Below are 22,535 nucleotides of genomic sequence, written 5' to 3' on the forward strand. Positions count from 1 at the left end.
TCACTTGCAGTGGGATGGTGGGGTGATTTCCAAGTGGGAGGTGGGGGGGACCTCACTAAGTCGTACACGTAGAAAGGGTGCTCTCTGCGAGCACCTGACAGCAAAGCTTCAATACTCTCCTCAGGGCTCTTATGAGGAAAACAAACATCTGCAGTGCAGTCTGTGCACCCTTGCTCTGCATGCAAGCCAGGCAGCCCTGGAGAGCCCTCGTGCAGATGTTCACACACATGCACTGATGGTTGTTTCCCAGACAAGAGACAAGGTGGGGGTGGGGGGGGGAAGAGAGAGGTGTTCAGCTCCGCAATTGTCCCATTGTACGTGGATTTCAGTCACAGAATTGTGGCACAAGTTAATTAAGCTGAAAACACAGAAAATTGAGAAAAACCTACAAAAAGACTAAAAGCACAAGGGAATCATGTCCCAAAACTCACTGTTGATGGGGGATTGGAGGCCGAAGGGACACAAAGGCACCTACATTAGCAAGTAAGGGGATTTAAAGCGCACAATGGACATATACATATGAAGCACAGTGCAAAAACCTCTCAAATACCAGCCACAGCAGAAGATTCCGTTTACGCCACCCCCACCTTGGGGCAAGATCCCACGAAGTGAAGACCAGCTACGAGCCAAAGCAGCAGAATCACAAAGCAAGCACCTTGAGGTGGTGCCACCTGATGATCTGGGAAGAAACAATTCACACAACAATAATCCACAGCCTTTTATTCAAAGGTGATCCTGTTTCACATCCACATTATGCAAAATGCGCTGGAGGCATCCGACTAATGCACGGCAGGGCTCGAGGGCCACCTCTGCGGAAACGAAGACGCCAATGCAACCAGTGCTGCACGTAATTCAGCTATTTCCATATTTTTTTATACATTTTCGTGTTTGCATGTGTTAAAAAATGACGAGGTCGCACTGGGTAAAAGTTATAAATAAATAGACATGTCAAAAGGGCTTCCAAATAAAAAAACAAGAAGTTACAAAACAAAATTATATTTGACAGACAACTTTAAAAAAAAAAAAAAGCAAATGAGATATTATTAAGTGTTCTTATATCAAAAAAAGTCTTGCCATATACAGAAATGCAGTACAAAATATTGTTCATGGTCATCCCAGTCACTAAAAACAGGTACTGTTCCACAAAACTTTTGATGGTTTGAAACGAAGCAACACAGAGGTTTAAACATTTTCAAGGTTATACGCTTGGCGAATATTCAGTGTGTCGCGGAGCATCAAATCACGGAGGCGCCACAGAGCATTGGCCATTGTGGTGTGGGCGCCTTTGCTCTTCAGCCAATGGGATGGCAGGCGACTCTCTTGTTCTTTCGTCAAATGAAGATCCCGCCTTCGTGCTGAAAAACAACACATATAACACTTCACAATCTACACAAGCCATGTTAACAGGGATTCACAAGGGTAAACAACCAACCACTTTTAATGTTGGGACTTTTAAAAAGTCATGAAGCACAGGGTTTCTTTGAGAACCACTGCAACGGGAGACATCGTTTACAACAAATGCGATACAACACATTACATTACACGCGTTGTTACATCGCAAACCATTACAAAGCAAGTTGTTAAAACGACTTGCAGTAAGGTAATGCTTAATTTCTAAAATATGAAGTGCAGGTGCTCACATTTTTTTAGTAGGCCACACCCACTTCCCCGGCTCCACCCACAACCTCCAGTGACTCCACCCACATCCTTTATTGGCTCCAGCCACATCCACATGCCTAAACACATTAGAGCTACCTCCTCATTTCTTGAGGTTTGCAAGAAGCTGAAGACCTAGTTCTTCACTTAAGCATCCTAGAGGACCTCACACCTACCGAAGGGCCTGGATCCCCTCTGACACGACCTGCATTGCTAAAGTCAGGAGCACCGTGACACGTGCTACTGGGTTTGATGGAAGAGGCGGCACCGGGATAGAAAACGGCAAAGTATTCAGAGAGGTAATCGAGTAGGCGCCACACCAGTCATGCGACATGAGAGAAGCAGGCTCGGATGCATTTTGTCATATGATCACAAATCAGAGCAATTCCTCTGTGACTTAAAAATTAAAGAAATAACAGTGCTATGATTAGAACACATTATTGCATCAGTGCACTTAAAATTCACATTTACATACATGTGGCTTGTTATTTAAAAGCTCAATCAAGCTGAAAATAGTCAGCTTTGGGTTCAGACAGTCCCCACCCATAGCTGCATCTTCCTGGTGCAAGACAGGGACAACCCACATGATTACAGAAGAAAATATGCTCTCCCCAGCGCATGCGTGAACTATGACAGCCACGCATCTGCAACTCAGTGTAAAACTACCAGTAAACCCAGCGTATCTTTTAAAAGAGGGCTGGGTCTCACCTGCAGTTTGTATCACTGGGGGTCCCAGTGACCTCCATGCCCCAACTAAGGGTTGTCAATGGGATGTACCGACTGTGTATCACTTCATAATTGGTGTACAATCATTCCACCTGCCAACGGATTATTTGCAGTGCATCATGGGCCCAAGAGTCAAGGTGTTCTGTTATTTGCATGGAGCCACACCTTTATGCAAATGAAGTAAAGCCCTTTGAGATTGTGCCATCCCCTTTTCTGCTGTATAAGAAATAGCAGCCCCTTCTATAACACCAAAGCACCCTGGGGTGGTGCAGGAAGCAGGTGCAAATGACCTCTGTCCTCCTGGGCAGTTTGTGACAATCGACCCGTCAGCATAGAAAATAGAAGCGGACAACACATTTTCAGTACTCTAAGATCCTGGACAAGTGTACAGATAAAAGACATTTTGGACACAAGTAAAGCAACGTCCTGCAGTGCTTTCATGAGTGACTGCAGCTAGCAGTGGCGTGGCGTACCCCACCTTTAGTAGCTTAAGCGGGGTGTCACTTGGCCCCCTGGGCTTGTAAACTCACTGCCTCTAAAATGGTCATTATTTATGGGCCTCATTTGTCTATATGTTTGTCGGATAACGGTTAATGTAGCACCCTTAAGAAATTTTATATCAGACGGCTGTGTCCTTAGGCTGATAGGCACAGTGAAGAGGCAAAAAATTATAAAAATAGGGAAGCACTGAAAGAGGTAAATGTAAAAGTAAAGAAAAAAGATGAATAGATAGAAATGTGAAATAAAGAAAGGAAAGAAGGGTAAATGAAAGGAAGAAAACATGAAAGGGAAGAACGAAGGAAAGGGGACTGTTCGGATGAATGGGTGAAAGGAATCAAGGGTGAATGAATTGATAGCAGGGTGAAAGGCTGTACAAAATAAAAGGCTGAAAAGACGAATAAAGGAAAGGTGAAATCATGGACTAAAGAGTGTGGTTCTGAAATTCTGGACCCTGCTGTAATATGGTCCCGAGGCCCAACCTTCGTGTCACAAAATATCATCGTACCATGACGAATTTGGTGTCGGCAGACCGGTAATGAGTAGGGCATTATCCCTATGCATTTGCGTCGTGATTAAGTGATGCTAACACCTTTTAATCATGGTTTCCGTTCTGAACCCTCGGACTCCATTTTGTGAACGGCATCCATCTTATGGCTTGCCCTCATATAGTCAATTGATTGAGGCCGAGCTTGATCTAAAAAGGACACATCCACCTTAGCGGACTTCCCCATGACCTGGCCAAACTAACTCCACTGCCTCCAGCCAAACCTGTTTGGGCAGCTCCTCGCCCAGTGGCCGAGTAAGATAGCATCAATGCACAACATGCCATAAACCCTTCACTACACACAGGCCATGTTTTCTGCACACATACACCTGTCCATGTTCCTTGTTTATGGCCAGTTTTACGACGAGGAGGTGCCTGGTTTTATTGGGGTTTCATCGATATCTGATGGTAGTTCTGGGCCGAGCTGGGCCATCTATCACAAACTGGACATCTAAAATATGGGTTGGCCGACATGACTTCTTTTTGCTCTATTGTGGAAATATGTCTATGACCATATTGTAAACTAAAGAATTCTTGCCCGCAGCTGTTATTTTTGTATAAAAGGAGAAGGCTGGTTCTGTAAAAACGAACAGTCTCCTGAGAACTTACGCCCCTTGCTGTTGTAATACTAGGACGCTTGTTACTTGGTTGCAGCCAATAAAACTCGATCTCTGACTTCATCTAGAAGACTCTTGGTTTCTGTGGTCCGGAACAGGGAGAACTCAGAGGTCTTCGGGTGTTATCCCCTGGCACCACCGGTTTCCTAAATACCCGGCACCTCAAGAGTGAAAGGATTGACAAGTGAATCTGAGTAAATGGAAGAATGAACAGGTGTGGGAAATGAGGAGGAGGGAAGAGACAAAGGATTTGTGGGGTGCAGAGATGGATAAAGGGATGTACTGATAGGTGCAATAATGAATGTATCCTTGAAACAGTAAAAGGATACAGGGATTGATTAAAGTCTAGTTGGATGTGTGGGCGGAAGAAAAAGTGAAAGGATGATGGATGGATAGAGGGAAAGGTCAGAGGATAAACAGACAAGATGGTTGAAAGGAGGCAGAAAGTGTGAATGGAACTCTTCTAAGGAGGGTCGAGTTCGCTGACTCTGACGTTGTCTCAGAACTGGTTATGTGTGCAAAGGATATACAATCTTATCCTTTTGATTACAGATCAACCAATTCTCTCATGATGGTCTCATTTGGTGCTCATGTGTAGATGGAGCTGACCGCAGTGAAGACGTGAGACCTGGAACTCGAAGGTGCTAAAACTCGCCGCCATTTAAGAGAGGAGGCTATATATCAATTATATATGAGACCCTTCGATCCACACATGAGCACCAAATGAGACCATCATGAGAAAATTGGTTGATCTATAATCAAAAGGATAAGATCGTATATCCTTTGCACACAAAGCAACGGAGGTTAAATTGATAAGACACTCCAAATAATAGAGACCCTGAGAAGGAAGAGTGAAGGTTCACCGCTGCATGAATGAAAGCCAAGGGTTTGGCAATTCATATTGAAGATGAATTGTTTTTAACTGATCTGTCCTGAAGAAGGTGTATTAACAACTTTAAAGACACAGAAACGCGTCGAAAAAAGGACTTTTATGAGTTTTGTTTTAAATTGTTTGTTTAATTCATTGTATACTAATTTTCATGTGAATATCGCTGTATACTAGTCTATAGATGCAACCTGTTAGATGATAGAGACCATAGGCTGAACGAGTATGCTCTGAATGAGCCAGACTCAAAACTGTGTTATCTATACCACCTGATGTACGGATTAATTTTTATTGATGAAAAGAGAAAAAAGTGTTTTTAATAAAATTAACAAATGAAACCTATTTTGTATTTGAATAATCCCTTAGTTGTGTCATGACAGTTACTAGATGGTCGCTTTATTAGTAAGAGAATTAATTGAGCAACACAGAAAGGATTTTTTTGTTTTAGTGTCTTAATTTAGAGCAGACCTGCAACACGCTTCTCTGTTGCATGCCTGCTTAACAATCAGGGACAAGTATTGTTGAACTAAGGAACAGAAGATCTAATCTACTATGGATTGGATGCACAGCCTTGGAGTGTGTGTGTAAAATAGAAATGTCAAGCAGGCCAAAAGAGAACCATGATGAGCGTTCTGAAATCAGCCCCGCCCCTCAGTGCTTCTGCTGCATTAAAAAAACTGAAGTTATGGAGAACCCGGCCAGGTAGACAAGGACCTCTAAATATGGCAGGCAGTGCTCCACCAGAGGAGTGTAGGCCAGAGCCTTTACTAACATGTGGGGCCCCCGCCAACGTCTGTGTGAGCCCCATAACCCAGAGTGGCTACAGGTCTGGCTAGATTCCCATCAAGCATGAACCAAAGGTGTCTTCCCGGTAGTCGCTTTGGCTCAAATGGTGTCCCAGGCTTTCCTCACCCGGCTCAACCATCTAACAGACACTGCCATGTTCCATTATTCCAGACTCGGTCATTAATGATGAAGAACATGTCTTGTATTCGGAAGTTCATGGGGGCATGAGGCAAGGGTACTTCGGGGTTTGGGTTTTAAAACCGGTTAGGTTTGTCAATCGGTCTGTTTTAGGAGTTCTCTGCTATATTTCCTCCCTGCTCCACCGCACCGCCCCCCACCTGCTCCCAGTATAGGTTTCAGCATGGATGTGGAACAGAAGCAATAAACCAGACTGTTGCACAATCAGGAGTTGCTGTACGAAGAGTCTGCCATCACGCCCATGGCGAACAGTAAAACGGCAATCCACCAACTGTAGGCGACTGAGGAACTATCCAATCTCACGTAAATACTAGATGACCTTCCAAGGTGTTTACACATGTTCAGCTCAACATCAAAAGGTTCTGCACCAGGCATTCATGACACCCACAGGTATAAAGACATCCTTGTGAGATGTATTTGCCACTTTATATAAGCACACGGTTTGGACAGTGGACAGGAAGTTACATCACGCCATACTTCAGCTTTTTGTTTTACATGGCTTGACATGGTATTCCTTGTACGGTCTCATGCCATCTGCAACCCGCCCTCAAGTTGTCCCTCTGCCCCCTCTCATACTTGATGATCGCCCCTCTGTACAACTACTCCTGCCCGTTGCCTTGCAGCTAGGAACACACTCTACCAATATCTCTACATACATACATGCATGCATATGTGGGTCTGAGGCTTCAACTCTGTACGGTCACTCTTGAAACCTTACCGGACAACGTCTGGTCCCACTTGCCGATGCTGTTGGATTCTGCAGTGAGCCCTTCGATATACTTCAAGTAGGCTTCTGAATGCAAGAGCCGCTGAGTCTTTGGAGGGGGAGAAACGAACATGGGCATGGAGGGCTGCTGCATGACGGGCTGGCTCACGTGTCCAGGAGCTGGGTATGGAGGAGGAGCCTGCTGACCCGGTGCCCCAATCAGCCCCATCTGAAAACAGAATGATGTGGTACAAACAGAATTTCGTTACTATGCAAGTTTCACAGCACAACCCCCCCCCCCCTGCACATACACGTGTTGGCAAAGAGTGTTCAGACTCAGCCTTCTCACCCAAGCCAAAGGCAATTAGGAGCGAGGGGCACGGACTTGAGCCGCCTTCACTGCTTTTAGAAACAGACAAGTTGCAACCACAACGGCTCACAAAGGACAGATTTTGATGTTCTTACGGGGCCACAGGGCATCCCGTTCATAACCGAAAGGCTGGGCTAGTGGTGTCAAACGTGGGGTCTGTCAGAAAGAGGAGCCTGGACTTGAACCCCTCTGCTTGACCAGGAGCCTAAGCAAAGAGCAGCCGGCCGTGGAAACATGATCGTACCTTCTCATTCCGCACATCATCTCCATTGTTCGGTTCTACAAACGTTGAAGCTGGGAAATCTTGAGCTAATACAATCCAAATACATGGTATCAAGTTAACCTAGATGAGAGCGAACATGCACCGGCTACAGAGGAGCGTTTGGCTGCAGGGGGACACAGCAGAATCTCTTCAGCAGTTTGAGGTACCGAGTCGAGTGCTGCACCTTCCAGACTTGCCGACCAATGGTCAAGTCCAGACACCTCGGTTTTTGGCTAAAACGGACAGTCTGAGAGGGGCCCAAACACAATGTAAGAAAAAAAGACAAAGTAGACTGCTTGTTGTCACAAGTACTCACGTGCTGGCCATAGGGCGATGCCCCTCCTGCTGGAGAGCCGACCATGGAAGGCCCCCCTGGGCCCATGACACCTGCAGGCCAAAGGACACACAACAGGTCAGAATCTAGGAAGGTAGGTCAGGGAAGCAAACCACATGAGACAAGAAAGAGGGCACATTGTTGCATCCCCCTCGACCCTGCTTTGTGCTCACGTTCTCCACAGCCCCGAAGCCCCAACACCTACAAGTAACTCCTCTGTGGAGCTAATGTGGCCTGGGAAGGGCTTAAGCTTCCCCATCTAGACCTTCCCCCACAAGGAGCTGAAATCCTTACACCACTTCAGACAATAATATACAGAATGCAGTTCGAGGGAGAGCGCCACCCCATCCCATAACGCCACACATCAATAGTTCTCCCCTCTCCCCCACCAAGGACAATAAAATGACCCCCCCCCCTCTCCCCACCCCAGCCCCTCTCTCCAGCTATTCATCAAAGGTGGCTGCAGGGAGACAGAGCAGCTCTGTTGGCAGCTTCATGGTGTCTGCTACCACAGCAACTCAGAAGCATATGAAGTTTTGGTTGTAGGGTGCTGCACAAAACAGAGCACACAGCGCCGTTGTCTCACACTGCCAACAGAATGGAAACTGGCAATCCGTGTGTAGTATGGAAAAAAGCTACACCAACATTCTGCATAACAATCAAGAGAAACCCTACAAAAACCTTCTGCTGACCACAAATGTGTGCAGTCCTCTAGTTCAAAACTGTTTATATATATATATATATGGGTGAACACTGACGAAGCCTCCGGGCGAAACGCGTCTGTTGTGGGGGTAGGGGCTCTAATTTAATAAACTTTTGTGAAGCTGAAGGTATGGCGTGCTGGTCTTCTGTCTAGCCCTACTGGAGGGGACTGTTCGCGTGGAGAGAGAGAGAGATATATATATATATATATATGTTTATGTAGGGCGCCATATTGTGAATTTCGGGACAGAATGAGCAGTTATTAATTTTTTTAATCAAAACAATCAGTTAATTCAAAAGAGGATTTGATTATTTTCACAGAGGAGCTCTGACACGAGGAAACCTCAGAACAGCGAATGCTTCTGGCAGTGAATAACTTTGAATTCTGGAGAAATGATGCTCACTGGTCCTTTTGCTTTTAATGCATGAGAGAAGAAATGATTGGCCACAACCCTCATATAAACCCTAATGCCATAGTGGTCCACATTCCATCGCATCTACAAGTAAACATGGTCATTCATCAGCAGTTTACACCTGTTCCGAGGAGGAGACCGGACGCTCTCCTCCTCGGAACATGTACCCTCAACCTGATCAACTTCACATCGCCCATGTCTCATTCGCATCCCATAGGCCTCACACCCGCTCGCCCATCCAGGCCCCCACCCTCACTCAAGTGGACCCTCCACAAATCCTGACCCACAAATCCCACAGGAATGTAATAACGCCATCCCCACTCAACCAGACACAACATGTGGCCTCCCTCCTTACGAGAACGCAGACCTCAACACATAACAAGCAGTCTTAACACTGATTGGATTGCACACCTCAATGAAATCTCCCTCTGCCTATTCCACCTCAAAGATGAAATCCAGAATCTGTCAACCACCAAAGAGCTCCTAACCTCACATAGAACAAGCTAGAACCCAAAAGGGCAGATATATCACCCACAACCCACACACCGAGTTTCCTAAACCAAAAACTATACCCTTCCCCAATGCCCCCTTCTTGACCAAAGAGACTGATATCAGAGTTATCTGACAATTATTTGTCTCGACAGAACCAGGACACCTGGCTGTGGATAAGCCTGCATATACCGAAACACAATCTCGGTTAACCAAACAGATACCGTCTCCCTACCTACCTGTGAGTATCCTTGCATCAACATCACAAACGAAGACAGTCTCATTTGCAAACTACACAGTCTACCCCCTCCCGCCCCCAGAGACAACCTGTCATTCATTGAATAAATAACGGAAATGATCACATCCAACGATGACCCGCAAGTGACAGATTTTCCTTGGAGATTTCAATCTCCACTGGAATAATACGAACAATTATGCGGTGAACTGCCTTAAATCCTTCTGATCAGATCAATATCGGAACCAATTCTGCGACAGTCGAACCCACAACAAGGGAGAGACACTGGACCTCGTCATAGCTAAAATTAATAACATCACACTAGATTCCATCATCGCCTACGACTGGACTGACCACTAGAGCATCTTCTTCTCCATCAGTCTGGAGGTGACACCGAAGAGATCCCAACCTAAGAAAACCAAACAATGGAAAAGGAATCCCTGAAACATTAACCCTATCGTCCTAGCAAACCGATGTAACACCGCCCTGACTCTCCAGGCAGGCCTGGTAGACGTTCATGACGTCACAGACTTCTATAACTTCACTATTCTTTATTCTTGATGTCCTTGACTCAACTGCTCCCGTCAACAAAAAAACATTTCCACTAAAAACTCCAAACCCTGGTTCAATGAGAACCTGAACTCTGATCGACGCAAGCGAAGATAAATATAATCTAAATGGATGATGATGATTTTGCACGTGTTGTCTTTATTGCATATGTGATGATGGCCAATATAATATATACGTTTGCGGCATGTGTGCTGTGGATTCACATGTGCCCACCTGCCTCCCCGGGAACCTCGTGACTGGAAAGACTTCTTTGAAGAAAAACAACTTGCAAACATCTGCACCCAACACTAGATGACAGGAGTATGCAAAGCATGTGATCTACAGCTCACATGTCCCGAACATACATATTATATTGGCCATCATCATATATGCAATAAAGACAAACTCTGCAACATCATCATCCATTTAGATTCTGGTCATCTCACAATGGAATCTTGAAAAAGATAATATAAATATAAACAATGTAGGCGCTGCAAGTGACGGAGCAGAGCAAGTGCAAAGTAGTGGGGGAAAAAGGTGAGCCACACAACATAGCACAAAATGTACACAATATGTAAAGTCAAGGTATCGCCCGAATAGAACAAAGAAATTTGAAACAACCCGATAGTCCCACTATTCAGAATTCCATAGCCAATCATTGCATGATCTGGTTGTAGCCTGTAGTAGTTGTTTTGACCCCTTTACAAGAGATCGCACAGGGTCTTCATCAGGAAGAAAGTAAATTGGTAGCACCCTACAAGAAATGACATAATTTGTCAGAATTCCAAACAATAAACAAAGTTACATCTTAATAGGAAAGATTCTTGACATGGGCAGGTAAAATGTCACCTGACTATAAGACTCGGGTTTCTAGTAGATCACCATCCTTGATTTGTCTCAGAACAGATTTACACAAATAAAGCCTCCATCAGAAAATAAAGAAAGGGACCCTCAGAAAAATATTGTTTGGGATGTGCGGAAAGAGAGGAGCTTCAGTGTAAAGACGCTGGTCCAAAGCAACTTGCAACCTGCATAGTTAACAGGATAAGCACCTACATCATCTTAGAGTGACGGAAACAGATTTCAATCAACGTATGCAACGTAGATGTAATCCGATAACTCACTTCTCAGAAAGAAGAAAAAGGTTGCGACTTGTCAGATTACCCTGACCAAATGTCAGTCAAAATATCTCGTGCTAGACAAAACGCCGATCATCGTGGTGATCAGAATGGCAGGCATCAAACGCAAATTGGCAGGACAAGAGACAATGCTGAACCTTCAAGAAGTCACATAAAAGTAAAGCTTGTGTGTGCTGTGCTCACGGTCATGGAAAATACAAAAATCATCTCAACTGAATTCTAAACTTGCAACAAATGGAACAAATATGACAAACGCTTTGCACACCACTGTTGTGCCAGGCAATGCGGGCCCACGGAACATAGCCTGACATGAGAAAGGAAAAAAAGGGGGAAGGGGAGAGAGAGAAAACATCAACCGCGTACCTGGGGGCGTAACAACTAGACTGTTGATATGAAGTCCGTAAGTTACTCCATCACAGATGATTCAGACACCGCAATCAATGTGATACCATTTACACAGACAGAAAACAAAGATAATGAGTAGTTTCTTACCTGTAACTCCAGTTCTGTAGTAGGGGTATCTCTGTTATAGTCATAATCTTGTGAATAGTCCCACCCATGTGCGTGGACCCCTGAGCAATCAAAATAGACTCTTAAATTGTCTCCTTCTGCAGTCCTGCATAGACACTTAAGAGAAAATCAAAGACAAATAATGCAGCCTAAAACTACAAGGCTACATTGGCCAGGACTTCATCTCGAAGTGAAAAAGATAGCCAAATAATGTTGAATTTTACACACTTTGTAAAGTTTCACCTCTAGGGAAACTCCCCTTCACAAAAATCATTTGTCATGATAGAGAGAGAGAGGAAGGGTTGGACAGACAAGCCCCATAGGCTGCCATTATGTGTCTGGAAAATGGATACTGTGCCTTTAAGGAACTCTAAAGAGACCCTCGGTATCCCAGGATGCACAGCCAAAGTATTTTTACTTTCAGTTCTTTTTGAAGGTGCATAAAGCCAGGCCTCTAGCATACATTACATTATCATTTTCTCCACCGGGGAGGAGGGTGGGTGCTTATGACTATAAGAAGACTCAGGTCTTCCTCGAGACCTGAGGAAAGAATCAAACTATTTACGATTCAGGAAACGACTCAAAACCCACTTGTTTCCTTAAAACTGCTTTTAACCACTTCTTTTTTTTTTGCTCTGTTTAAAATTGCTTCTGTCTAAAATTGCTGTACCCCCCTCCCCCCCCCCCCCCCCCCCCCCCCCCCCCCTCACTGGTTAGGGCTTTGTTTCAGCGCTGGGATACCTACGGGTGACTACGCGCTCTATAAATTGTTTTAATAATAATAATAATAATAATAATAATAATAATAATAACAGAGATTCCCCTACTACAGAACTGGAGTTACAGGTAAGAAACTTCTCCTTCTGTAGTAGGGGATCTCTGTGTATAGTCATAATCTTGTGAATAGAACGGCAAGCCCATCCCAACAAACCAACCAGCGGTGGAGGAAACAGACAAAACCACTACTGTGCAAACAGATTTCTCAACTACGCCTGCCCAACCTGAGCTTCTGCTCTGGCATCAGAGTCCAGACAGTAATGTTTGGCAAAGGTATGGACCGAATTCCAAGTGGCAGTCCTGCAGATCTCTGCAAAGGGAACATTACGTAGCAAAGCCGTTGTAGCTGTGCCCCTGGTGGAATGAGCCTTAGGCTTACCCCCTAAGGCCTTGTTAGCCTTTTGGTAACATAACTGGATACAGGACACAATCCATCTAGAGATGGACCGTTTAGATGTGGCAAGACCCGTCCTGACCGAACCTTAATTGATAAACAATTGGTCTGACCTATGAATGTCCTTAGTCTTATCTAAGTAAAACTTCAACACCCTTCTTACATCCAGGGAATGAAGAGACCTCTCCGCCAGAGAAGAAGGATGTTGAAAGAACGTAGGTAACGTTATCGTCTGATTGACATGAAAATCAGAAATCACTTTAGGCAGGAACTTAGGGTGAGTCCTCATGACAACCTTAGAAGCCTGAAACACAGTATAAGGCTCTTGGCAATACAAGGCCTGGATCTCACTCACCCTGCGGGCCGACGTTATAGCCACAAGGAAGGCCGCCTTCCAGGATAAATGCTCTAGAGAAGCCTTATGAATAGGTTCAAAAGGTTCCTTCATCAACCGGGACAGCACCACATTCAGTTCACATGAAGGCGCCGGACGCCTAACAGGGGGAAACACTTTCTTCAATCCTTCCAAAAAATCTTTAATTACAGGAATCTGGAAGAAGGATGTTTGTGAAGGGCATTTCCTATACGCAGTCAATGCTGCGAGGTGAACCTTAATAGAATGGAAATTAAGGCCAGATTAAGCCAAATGCAAGAGATATTGAATGATGACATCTTCCTTGCAGGAGGTAGGATCAGCGTTCTTGGACGTGCACCAGATGCAGAACCTCTTCCACTTGTAGGCATTGGAACTCCTAGTGGAAGGTCTCTTAGCCTCGGAGTATTTCCATGCAGTTGTCAGGCAAGTTCAAGAGTCCATACTGTACTATCTCAGGAGCCATGCCGCCAAACAACGATGAGAGGTTGGGGTGCACCATCTGCCCCCCGAACTGCGTTAGAAGGTCCGGCCGACATGGAAGCCGCAGAAGGGGTTGGAGAGACCGGTGAAGCAGGTCAGTGAACCACCACTGTCGAGGCCACTCTGGAGCAATGAGGATCATTTGCGCTCTGGATTGAGACAGCTTGATGAGTACTGCCGGAATCAGGGGAATGGGCGGAAAAGCGTACAGAAAGCTGTTCGACCAGCTGATCCATAGCGCATTCCCCAGAGTCCCCGGTTGGTATAACCTGGAGGCGAAATCTCAGCATTTTCGGTTTTCGGTGGTGGCGAACAGATCAATTTCTGGAGTGCCCCATCTTTCGAAGATTTCTCCTAGCACCTCGTCGTTTAGAACCCACTCGTGGTTTTCCTGGACGAGCCTGATGAGTGCGTCCGCCTGAGAATTCTGCACACCTGGCAGATGGGTGGCCGTTATCGTCAGTCCTCTGGCTAGCAGCCAGCGCCAGATCGCCTGCGCCTCCTGCGACAGGGTGCGCGATCTCGAGCGCCCCTGCTTGTTGAGGTAATACATTGTGGTCGTATTGTCCGTCTGTACAAGCAAGGAGTTGGTTTGGAGGGACAGATGAAAGGCTTTCAGCACCAAATGAACAGCACTGAGTTCCAGAAAGTTGAGGTGGTACCTGGACTCCGTCTGGGACCGCGTTCCTTGGATCTGTAGATGGTCCGAATGTGCTCCCCAGCCGTGGAGAGAAGCATCCGTCATGATAGTCTGTAAGGGAATGTCCTTGTGGAACGGAACCCCTTTGAGGAGATTCTCCGCTGAACACCACCATCTCAGGGACTGTTGAGCACGCAGAGACAGCCGTATCCTGTCGTCCCAGCTCCCTCGTTTCTGGTCCCTTGGATCCTCCAGACATTCCTGCAATGGTGTCATGTGGAGGTATGCATGTGGTGTGAGGAAGATGCAAGAGGCCATCGACCCCAGTCGTTGATGGAATGGACATGAGAGCCTGAGCCTTCCGAAGGATCGATAAGAGTCGCTCCTCCGAAGGAGACACGCTTGCCCTGACAGTATTGATGGAGGCTCCCAAGTACTGCTGGCACTGAACAGGAATCGGAACAGACTTGGACATGTTGATATGCAAACCCAGCTGATTTAACAGAACGGCCGTCCTATTTAAATGCAATTGCGCTTCCCTGAAGGTGGAGGCTTTGATCAACCAGTCGTCCAGGTACGGGTAGACAAACACCTGGTTCTTTCTCAGGTGCGCTGCCACCACTGCCATGCATTTCGAAAAAGTCACGGGTGCAGATTTCAGACCAAACAGTAGTACGGTGTACTGATAGTGATTGGTGCCAACTAGGAAGTGCAGGAACTTCGGTGTTTCCATGCAATGGGCACATGAAAGTACGCATCCTGCAGATCTATTGCGCAAAGCCAGTCTCCTCGCTGCAGCGGAGGATAAATCTGGTGCAAGGACAGCATGCAAAATTTCTCCCTGCGAATCCATTTGTTTGCTTGTCGCAAATCCAGAACGGGCCTAAACTCGTTTTTGTCCTTTTTGCGTACCAGAAAGAACCTTTAGTATAGACCCTTTCCCCTTTGAGACAGAGGGACGCCTTCTATCACCCTTTTTCTTAACAGGGTATAGGCCTCCGCTTGGAGTTTGCGCAGCTGGTATCGCGAACAAACCAGTGGAATAGCTGGAGGATGGCTGACTAAACGAAGACTGTTTCCATTGCAAACAATATTCAGCACCCACTTGTCCCGAGTAATTTTTCTCCACTCTGACAAGTAAATCTGGATGCTTCCCCCCACCAGAGCGGGTAACGGACGAGGGGGAAGTAACTCCTCTGGGCTTAGACCCGGCTGGGCCCTTATTCACCGAGGAGGCTGGATGGCCACCTCTGCCCCTCTGACGCTTCTGGAAGGATTGTCGCTGGTATTGCTTTTGTTGCTGCTGCTGTTGGCCAGCTTGGCGACCTTGCCCCCGATTAAATCTCTGGGAAGAGTAACACCTCCGGAAGGACTTCCGCAGGTCCTTTGGTTTCTCCAAAACTACAGCCTTCAGAGTTTCCACTTCTGCCTTCATGCGGGCCATCTCTTCGTCCACATGAGCCCCGAAGAGGGTAGATCCCGAATAGGGCAAGTTAGCAATCCGCTGCTGCGCCTCAGGCTTAAGAGAGGTAAGGCGCAACCAGGAGTGTCGCCTCAAGGTAATGTCATGGCAGTAACCATGCGCAGCCAGGAGAGAGGCATCCGCCGCCGAACTGATGACCTGATTCGAGACCATCATGCCCTCATTCAAAATCTCCTGGAAGTCTTCTCTCCTATCCCTAGGGAGGAGCTCGATGAATTGCTGCAGGAACTCCCACAAGGAGCGGTCGTACTGACCCAAAAGCGCTGATTAACTTACCGCTTTCATCGAAGTGGCAGCTGTACTGCAGACTTTTCTTCTTGCAGAGTCCATTTCACGGCTCTCTGTCTGGAGGGACCGTAGAAGGGGCAGTGGAATGCTGCTTCTTGGCCGCTGTCACAATGACGTCCGGCACAGGATCTATTCTTAAGAACGCAGGATCCGAACCCGGAGGCCTGTACTTCTTTTGAAGTCTAGATGGAGCAGACTTCACAGAGGTCGGCGTCAGAAATAGCTCCATGGCCGGTTCCTCCAGTCCTGGCAAAGGCAGCAAAGAGCGAGAGAGATGCCTGCACTAACGTTTCAAAAATCACAGAAGGGGTGGGCACAGTCAATGGGATCTCCAGCTCCGCTGCCCCCTTAGCAGCACATCCTGGAACGTCACAATGTCATCCACTGGCGACACTCTCGTCGGAGGACAGTCCAACAAAGTGGGAGAATATCTCCTGTCACTGGACGAGTCCGTGTACCTGGACCGTGACAGTTCCCCCCGCCTACGATGACGTGACCTCGTCGAAGATCTCCACTCACTGCGACAGCGATGCCTCCCTCTGAATCTTGACCTTGGCTTTCTGGGCCTTGCAGGAGCCATAAGTCCAGGAGGCTGCGGAAACGGAAGAGGCTGAGCCGGAACCAAAGGTTTCGGTGGAGAAGGTGGTGGTGGAGGTGGTGGTGGAGGAGGAGGAGGAGGAGGAAGTTGCAGAAGAGGAGGAGGCGTAGGAGTCCTGGGCCTCGAGGGTGAGTAGGTCCAGGAATAATCAGAGTCCGGTGACCTAAGAACTCTCCTCTTCTTACGAGCAGGCCTCGGGGAGGATGCTCTGGAGGGGGACCACTCTGAGCGCGAACGCCGGCGCCGCCGCAACCGAGGACTTGCCGATGAGGACGATGAGACGCTAACCACAGAGGCACTAGACACCGTTCACGGCCTCGACTTCCTCTTAGACGTCGACTTTTCCCTCCTTGACGTCGACCTCTTAGACGTCTCTTCTCGACGTCGTCCTTCCCAACGTCGACGAACTAGCCGACGCTGATCCTTCTCTCCTCGACGTTGATCTTCGTGTCAACGTTGAAAGCGAACGGCGGTGTCGCCTCGACGGCGAGCGCCTGCCTTTTCGGGACTCATCACAACGTCGATTGTGTGTCGACGGCGGTGAAGTCCTGGACGTCGACCTCGTCCGAGGTCTCGACGTCCTACCCCTCGACGCCAAACGTCTACGTCGTTTTGACCCAGAGCCCTGGGTCAACGGGGAGTAGATGGTAGTCATACCTCTCAACGCCGACTTCGAAGCCATCGACGTCGACCGGGACCACAGCCTTTTCTGGGCCTTTTCTTGACTGGGGAGCCCTCTAGAAGGCGATGCATGGGCCGAGGAAATGACAGAGTCCCTCCATGCCCAGAAATCCCACCTGGTTCTTGATGTCTCCTCTGCTCCAGTCCTTGGAGACAAATCTTCTCCCTGTCACTCAGGGTCCTCCTGGAGAAAGAGTGACAGATATCACAGGAGTCAGGGACATGGGTAGAAGGGAGGCAGAGTATGCACACTCTGTGGGGGCCAGATTTAGCCTTCTTCCTACCACACTCAGGACACTTGTCGAATAAAGCTGGAATTTCGACAACATAGAGGTGGCAAAACTGGCAAAAAAAGACAGCAACTGGAAGAGGAAGACCCCAGACGTCGAGTGAAACACTCAAAACACTGGAAAAGCTCCAAAAATTGAGGATATGCCCAAAAAGGTAGAGCTCAATACTCCAGGGTCCTGCTAGCAGGAGCAGGAAAAAAGAACTGAAAGTAAAAGGACTTTGGCTGTGCATCCTGGGATACTGAGGGTCTCTGGAGAGTTCCTTAAAGGCACGGTGTCCCTTTTCCAGACACATAATGGCAGCCTATGGGGCTTGTCTGTCCTACCCTTCCTCTCTATGATGACAAAGGATTTTTGTGAAGGGGAGTTTCCCTAGGTGTGAAAATTTACAAAGTGTGTAAAATTTAATATTATTTGGCTATCTTTTTCACTTCGAGATGAAGTGCTGCCAATGCAGCCTTGTAGTTTTAGGCTGTATTATTTGTCTTTGATTTTCTCTTAAGTGTCTATGCATGACTGCAGAAGAGGACGACTTTAGAGAACATTTTGATTGCTCCGGGGTCCACGCACATGGGCGGGACTATTCACAAGATGATGACTATACACAGAGATCCCCTACTACAGAACCGTCATTGCTAAAAGGATGAAAGAATAGAAAAAATATATCGAAATGGATTCGCTAAGTATCACCCATCTCAAGCAAAGAGACCCGTCATCGATCAATCAAATAAAAGAGCTGTGCAACATATGTGTTCACAATATATCTAGAATGTCAACCTCAATGAACTCATACAATAAGTCAGACATACACATTCATGCTACCCGAAACAACCTCTATAGGCAACTTCTAGTACATATTTCTAAACTCCTTGCAACAAGAGGGAGGAGGCGAGAGAAAGTGGGGATCTACTGATTAATAGATAAAAATAAATCCACAAGTACATCTGGACACTGAAATACATAAGGATTATTTAAGAACATGTGTGCTCAAACGAATGGGACTCAAGAAGCACATTCGTAGTGATGCGGCACCATTCATCTTGGTGTATTTACTCCATCATGGACGGACTGTAAATGTAAATTGTAAATGTAAATTGATACTTGTATAGCGCACTACTCACCCGCAAGGGTCTCAAGGCGCTTGTACGAATACCGCTGTGGAACCCATCCTGGCTTTCCCTGTGAGGCGTCCACTCCTGGGCACCCCCAAGGTGGAGGCCAGGCATCCATAGCGTTGTGGGGGCCGTTGTGGAGATTAAGCAAGCTATTGCCCAGAGTTGCAGAGTGGGACCCATGATTGGAATAGGCACCGAGGCGAGAATTATCAGGTCCGTGGAATTTTGAGCCCAAGACCCGCCGAGGCGGGGAATTGAACCCTGGTCCCGGGCTAGACCTCTGGCTCAAGGGTTAGAGCGGCAGACCCTGATGCACACTTCTCCACTGGGTGCCCCCATCCATCGGCCTGTCTCAGCTGCCGCCACTTGAGTCAATTTGAACGATCTCCACTATTCGAAACTTGGTGTCTTCAACGGTATGACCTTGCTGTAAGAAATGCTTCACCAGAGGTGCTCTACAGTTTCACAGTGAATTCTGTTCAGATGTTGAAGTATACGTGTTTTGACCTTCTGTGTTTGTCCGATATAAATCTTCAAGCAAGGACATCAAACAGCATATATAACTTTGCTAGAGGGTCTCGAGTCACCGGCCCTGCACCTAAACTAACTCAAGCCACTGTATAGGAGGTCTGAAATCACTACGCTCATGGTAACAGATGGTGGTGAAAAATGGTAGGAAGAAAGTGGACCCCGCCCCCTCGACTCCAGACCTCCTGTCATAAGGAGAAAGATGGGCTGCCAGACGCTACCCATCAGCAAATGAGAGCAACCAAACGTTCCCGCTCACCGACCGCATCAAAAGCACCAGCAGCGCCAAGGAAATCTTTGCCACAGGGAAAGAGTTCACCTCTGACAGTAAGCTTCACCAACATAACCCTCTCTAAGGACCTCTGCAACCTGCTGTCCCTAATGTTCAGCAACGCGATCACCAGCAACGCTCGCATCACCAGCAAACGCTCGCATCACCAGCAAACGCTCGCATCACCAGCAAACGCTCGCATCACCATAACCAGGCCTTCGACTCTAGCAGCCCTCCTGCCCATCTCAATCACCACCCAGGACCGTCACGTCCACCGTCACAACTCCAGAACCCTTAACAACAATGCAGTCCATACACCCTGGAGCACCCTCAGGCCACTGCTCTCAACACTTCTTCATCAAAGGACTGGAGCCCATTAGCACAACCGTCACCCAGATACTGAATGACCCAATCATCAGAGCCACCTACCAGAATGCCTGGAAACACGCCTCAGTACTTTTCCAGAAACCCTCAGCAGACCTCAAGACGCTAACCAGCTACCGGCCTATCTCCCTACTACACTACACAGCAAAAGTTGTTGAGAGGATGATAAACGCCTAGACACCCACTTCAACGAAAACCACCTCAACAGACCTCAATCCAGATTCAGGCCCAACAACAGCACAGAGACCACCCTCACCGCCACCACAGTCTGGATGATCATGGGCGGAGCTGACACAGTGGCCTTCTTTCCAATGGACCTTTCACAGCCTTTGACACGGTCGCCCACACCTTTGTCATCCAACAACTGCACGAAGCTCGCAACCAAGGGACCCGCACTTCGCTGGATTTGTTCCTTCCTGACAGTCCGCACCCAATCGGTCAGCCAGGCCGCCTTCACCTCAGACCCTGTTACGCCCATCTGCAGAGCTCCAGAAGGATCCTCACTCAGCCCCACCCTGTTCAACACCTACATGACGGCCCCCTCGCCAGCATCATCCACAACCACAGAATTAACATCATATCCTATGCTGAGGACACCCAGCCCATACTCTTTCTCTATGAACAAGATGTCAAACATCCAGACCAATTTCTCCACTTGCATTACTTAAGTCACCAGATGGATGAAAACCAACAGACTCCAGCAACACAGACGAGACGGAATAAACAATGTTCATCAAAGACACTTCACTTTGGGACTCTAACCGGTGGATACCAAACTCAGTGCCACACCCCTTGACACAACAAATACACATCCCATACCATGGGTCAGTGGATGGAGTAGTCGTCTCCCTTACCTTGGAAGAAAGACAACAGATGGAATGACACCCGTTGCTGGGGTAGTTTGCCTCTTTATCCTCACTTAACCCAGGGCTCACCAACTGGTGCACCCATGATATTGACAGAGGGAACAGCATGCCTGTCAAAAACCAAATTTACAAGCTGTCTGATAAAGTGAGAGCCAGCATTAAACATGGGGTGTCCAAGATGTTAGAGCTGGGTGACTGATCCTTTGAGGAGACCCTGGTCCAGCCCAGGGGTGTTGGTACCGAAACTGCTTCCCTAAGTAGCACCCAGGATCATTATTCTGTGTGGTCTACAGGGCCCTCAATCCACTTGCCAAGACTGATGCACACCACAAAAGCTGAGGGGATGAGCTTGCTGATAGGTCAGGGGCTGCCACGTTCCTCAGCATCGCTGGACATTAGGGTACTGGCAGATTGCACGGAGGGAGCCACTGAGTGGTCCTCATTCTGCACACAAGAAGGGCATTTCTGGGTCATGCCCTTTGGGTTAAAGGATGCCTCGTCCACCACACAAAGGTTGATCAAGTAGGTCCTGGAAGGGTTGAAGCAATTCAGTGTCACCTAGCTACACAACACTGCAGTCTTCAGCTCCAGCTGTGACGACCACCGGGCCCGCGCGAAGGAAGGGCCTCAGGCTTTGCATCAGACAGGCCTGACCTCCAAAACTAGAAAGTACTAGGTAGGCAGTTCAGACCAAACATTCAGGTTAGTCAGATCTAGTTATTGTTTCATGATTTAACCTGTAACCACAAAGGTTAAACTTGATTGCTAGCCTTTGCCCAAACGTAGTAACTCTGAAGTCCAATCTGAGTGACCATTCTCACGGCCCTGGGGCACCAGTGTTTGTAAATCAACCCCGTCCCAGTACCACTAAACCCATAGAGCAGGCCTCTCAGCCTTTCATCATTCTGCATACATGAAGACTTAATTTTTGAAAATATTATTTTTTTCTAAGGCCATGCAATCCAAATACAACTGATAAAGGTAAATGACAAATCAATGTTTAACTCAAACTGGTACTCATTGCTGGAGCGGACACATTCAACGTTTAATGTATAATAAGAAATCAGCACCCATCCAGAAAGTATTGTCTTTATAGTCTCAAATGTCCACAGTACATATAAAGATGCACAATCTTGTGAAAAAAGGATCCAAATTCTTGCAGAGTTTCTTGTTCAGGTTCTTTATTATAATATTTCAGCACAAGAAAAATCCAAGAACACAAATGGATATACTTCTTAGCCAGCCAACGCGTTTCGTCTCTTACAATGAAACTTCTTCAGGGCTCTTTGTTCTGACGAGAAGTGTTCAAGAGGACAGAACCCATACAAAGTCAGGATTCCCTGTCTGTTAGATAGCTGTATTGCTCACACTGTTTTTGCTGTGCTTACTCTTAGTAGTCTTAGAAAGGTATGGTAACCAGCAGTATATCCACATCAACGGTAGAACAGCAACAGTTGCTGAAGAAGTCTCATTGTAAGAGACGAAACGTGTTGGCTGGCTAAGAAGCAAGCAACATCAATTTGAATTACAAGCCACAGGTGAAAGCAGGTGCAATTTGTTTTACCTCAACCCTTGGTGTCTTTTTGTATAAACATTCAAAGTTTACAATGTTGGACAGTGGGAGTGATCATAAAATTACAAGAGTAGCACAAGCGCCATAAAACATGTTAACAAGCTCACACCTCAGCGGAAGCATACCTAGTACTTCTCTGCCAGCACCAATCAAACAGGGGGTCTCCTC

General features: G+C 47.1%; 1 protein-coding gene across 7 annotated transcripts in view; it reads right to left on the reverse strand.

Moving 5' to 3' along the window:
* Positions 1-702: 702 nt before the first annotated feature.
* PBRM1 (polybromo 1) overlaps positions 703-22,535 on the reverse strand; it is a 368,051-nt gene continuing 346,218 nt past the window's right edge. For all 7 annotated transcript variants that reach the window (XM_086939413.1, XM_086939411.1, XM_086939408.1 and 4 more), the window contains 3 exons: positions 7,569-7,639; positions 6,633-6,849; positions 703-1,355 (listed from right to left, as the gene is read on the reverse strand). In XM_086939413.1, the coding sequence (XP_086795539.1) occupies positions 1,183-1,355; positions 6,633-6,849; positions 7,569-7,639 (461 nt within the window). In that variant the 3' untranslated portion in view covers positions 703-1,182. The remainder of the gene's footprint in view (positions 1,356-6,632; positions 6,850-7,568; positions 7,640-22,535) is intronic.

Source organism: Lissotriton vulgaris, chromosome 9 (genome assembly GCF_964263255.1).
Source record: "Lissotriton vulgaris chromosome 9, aLisVul1.2, whole genome shotgun sequence".
Classification (NCBI taxonomy): Eukaryota; Metazoa; Chordata; class Amphibia; order Caudata; family Salamandridae; genus Lissotriton; species Lissotriton vulgaris.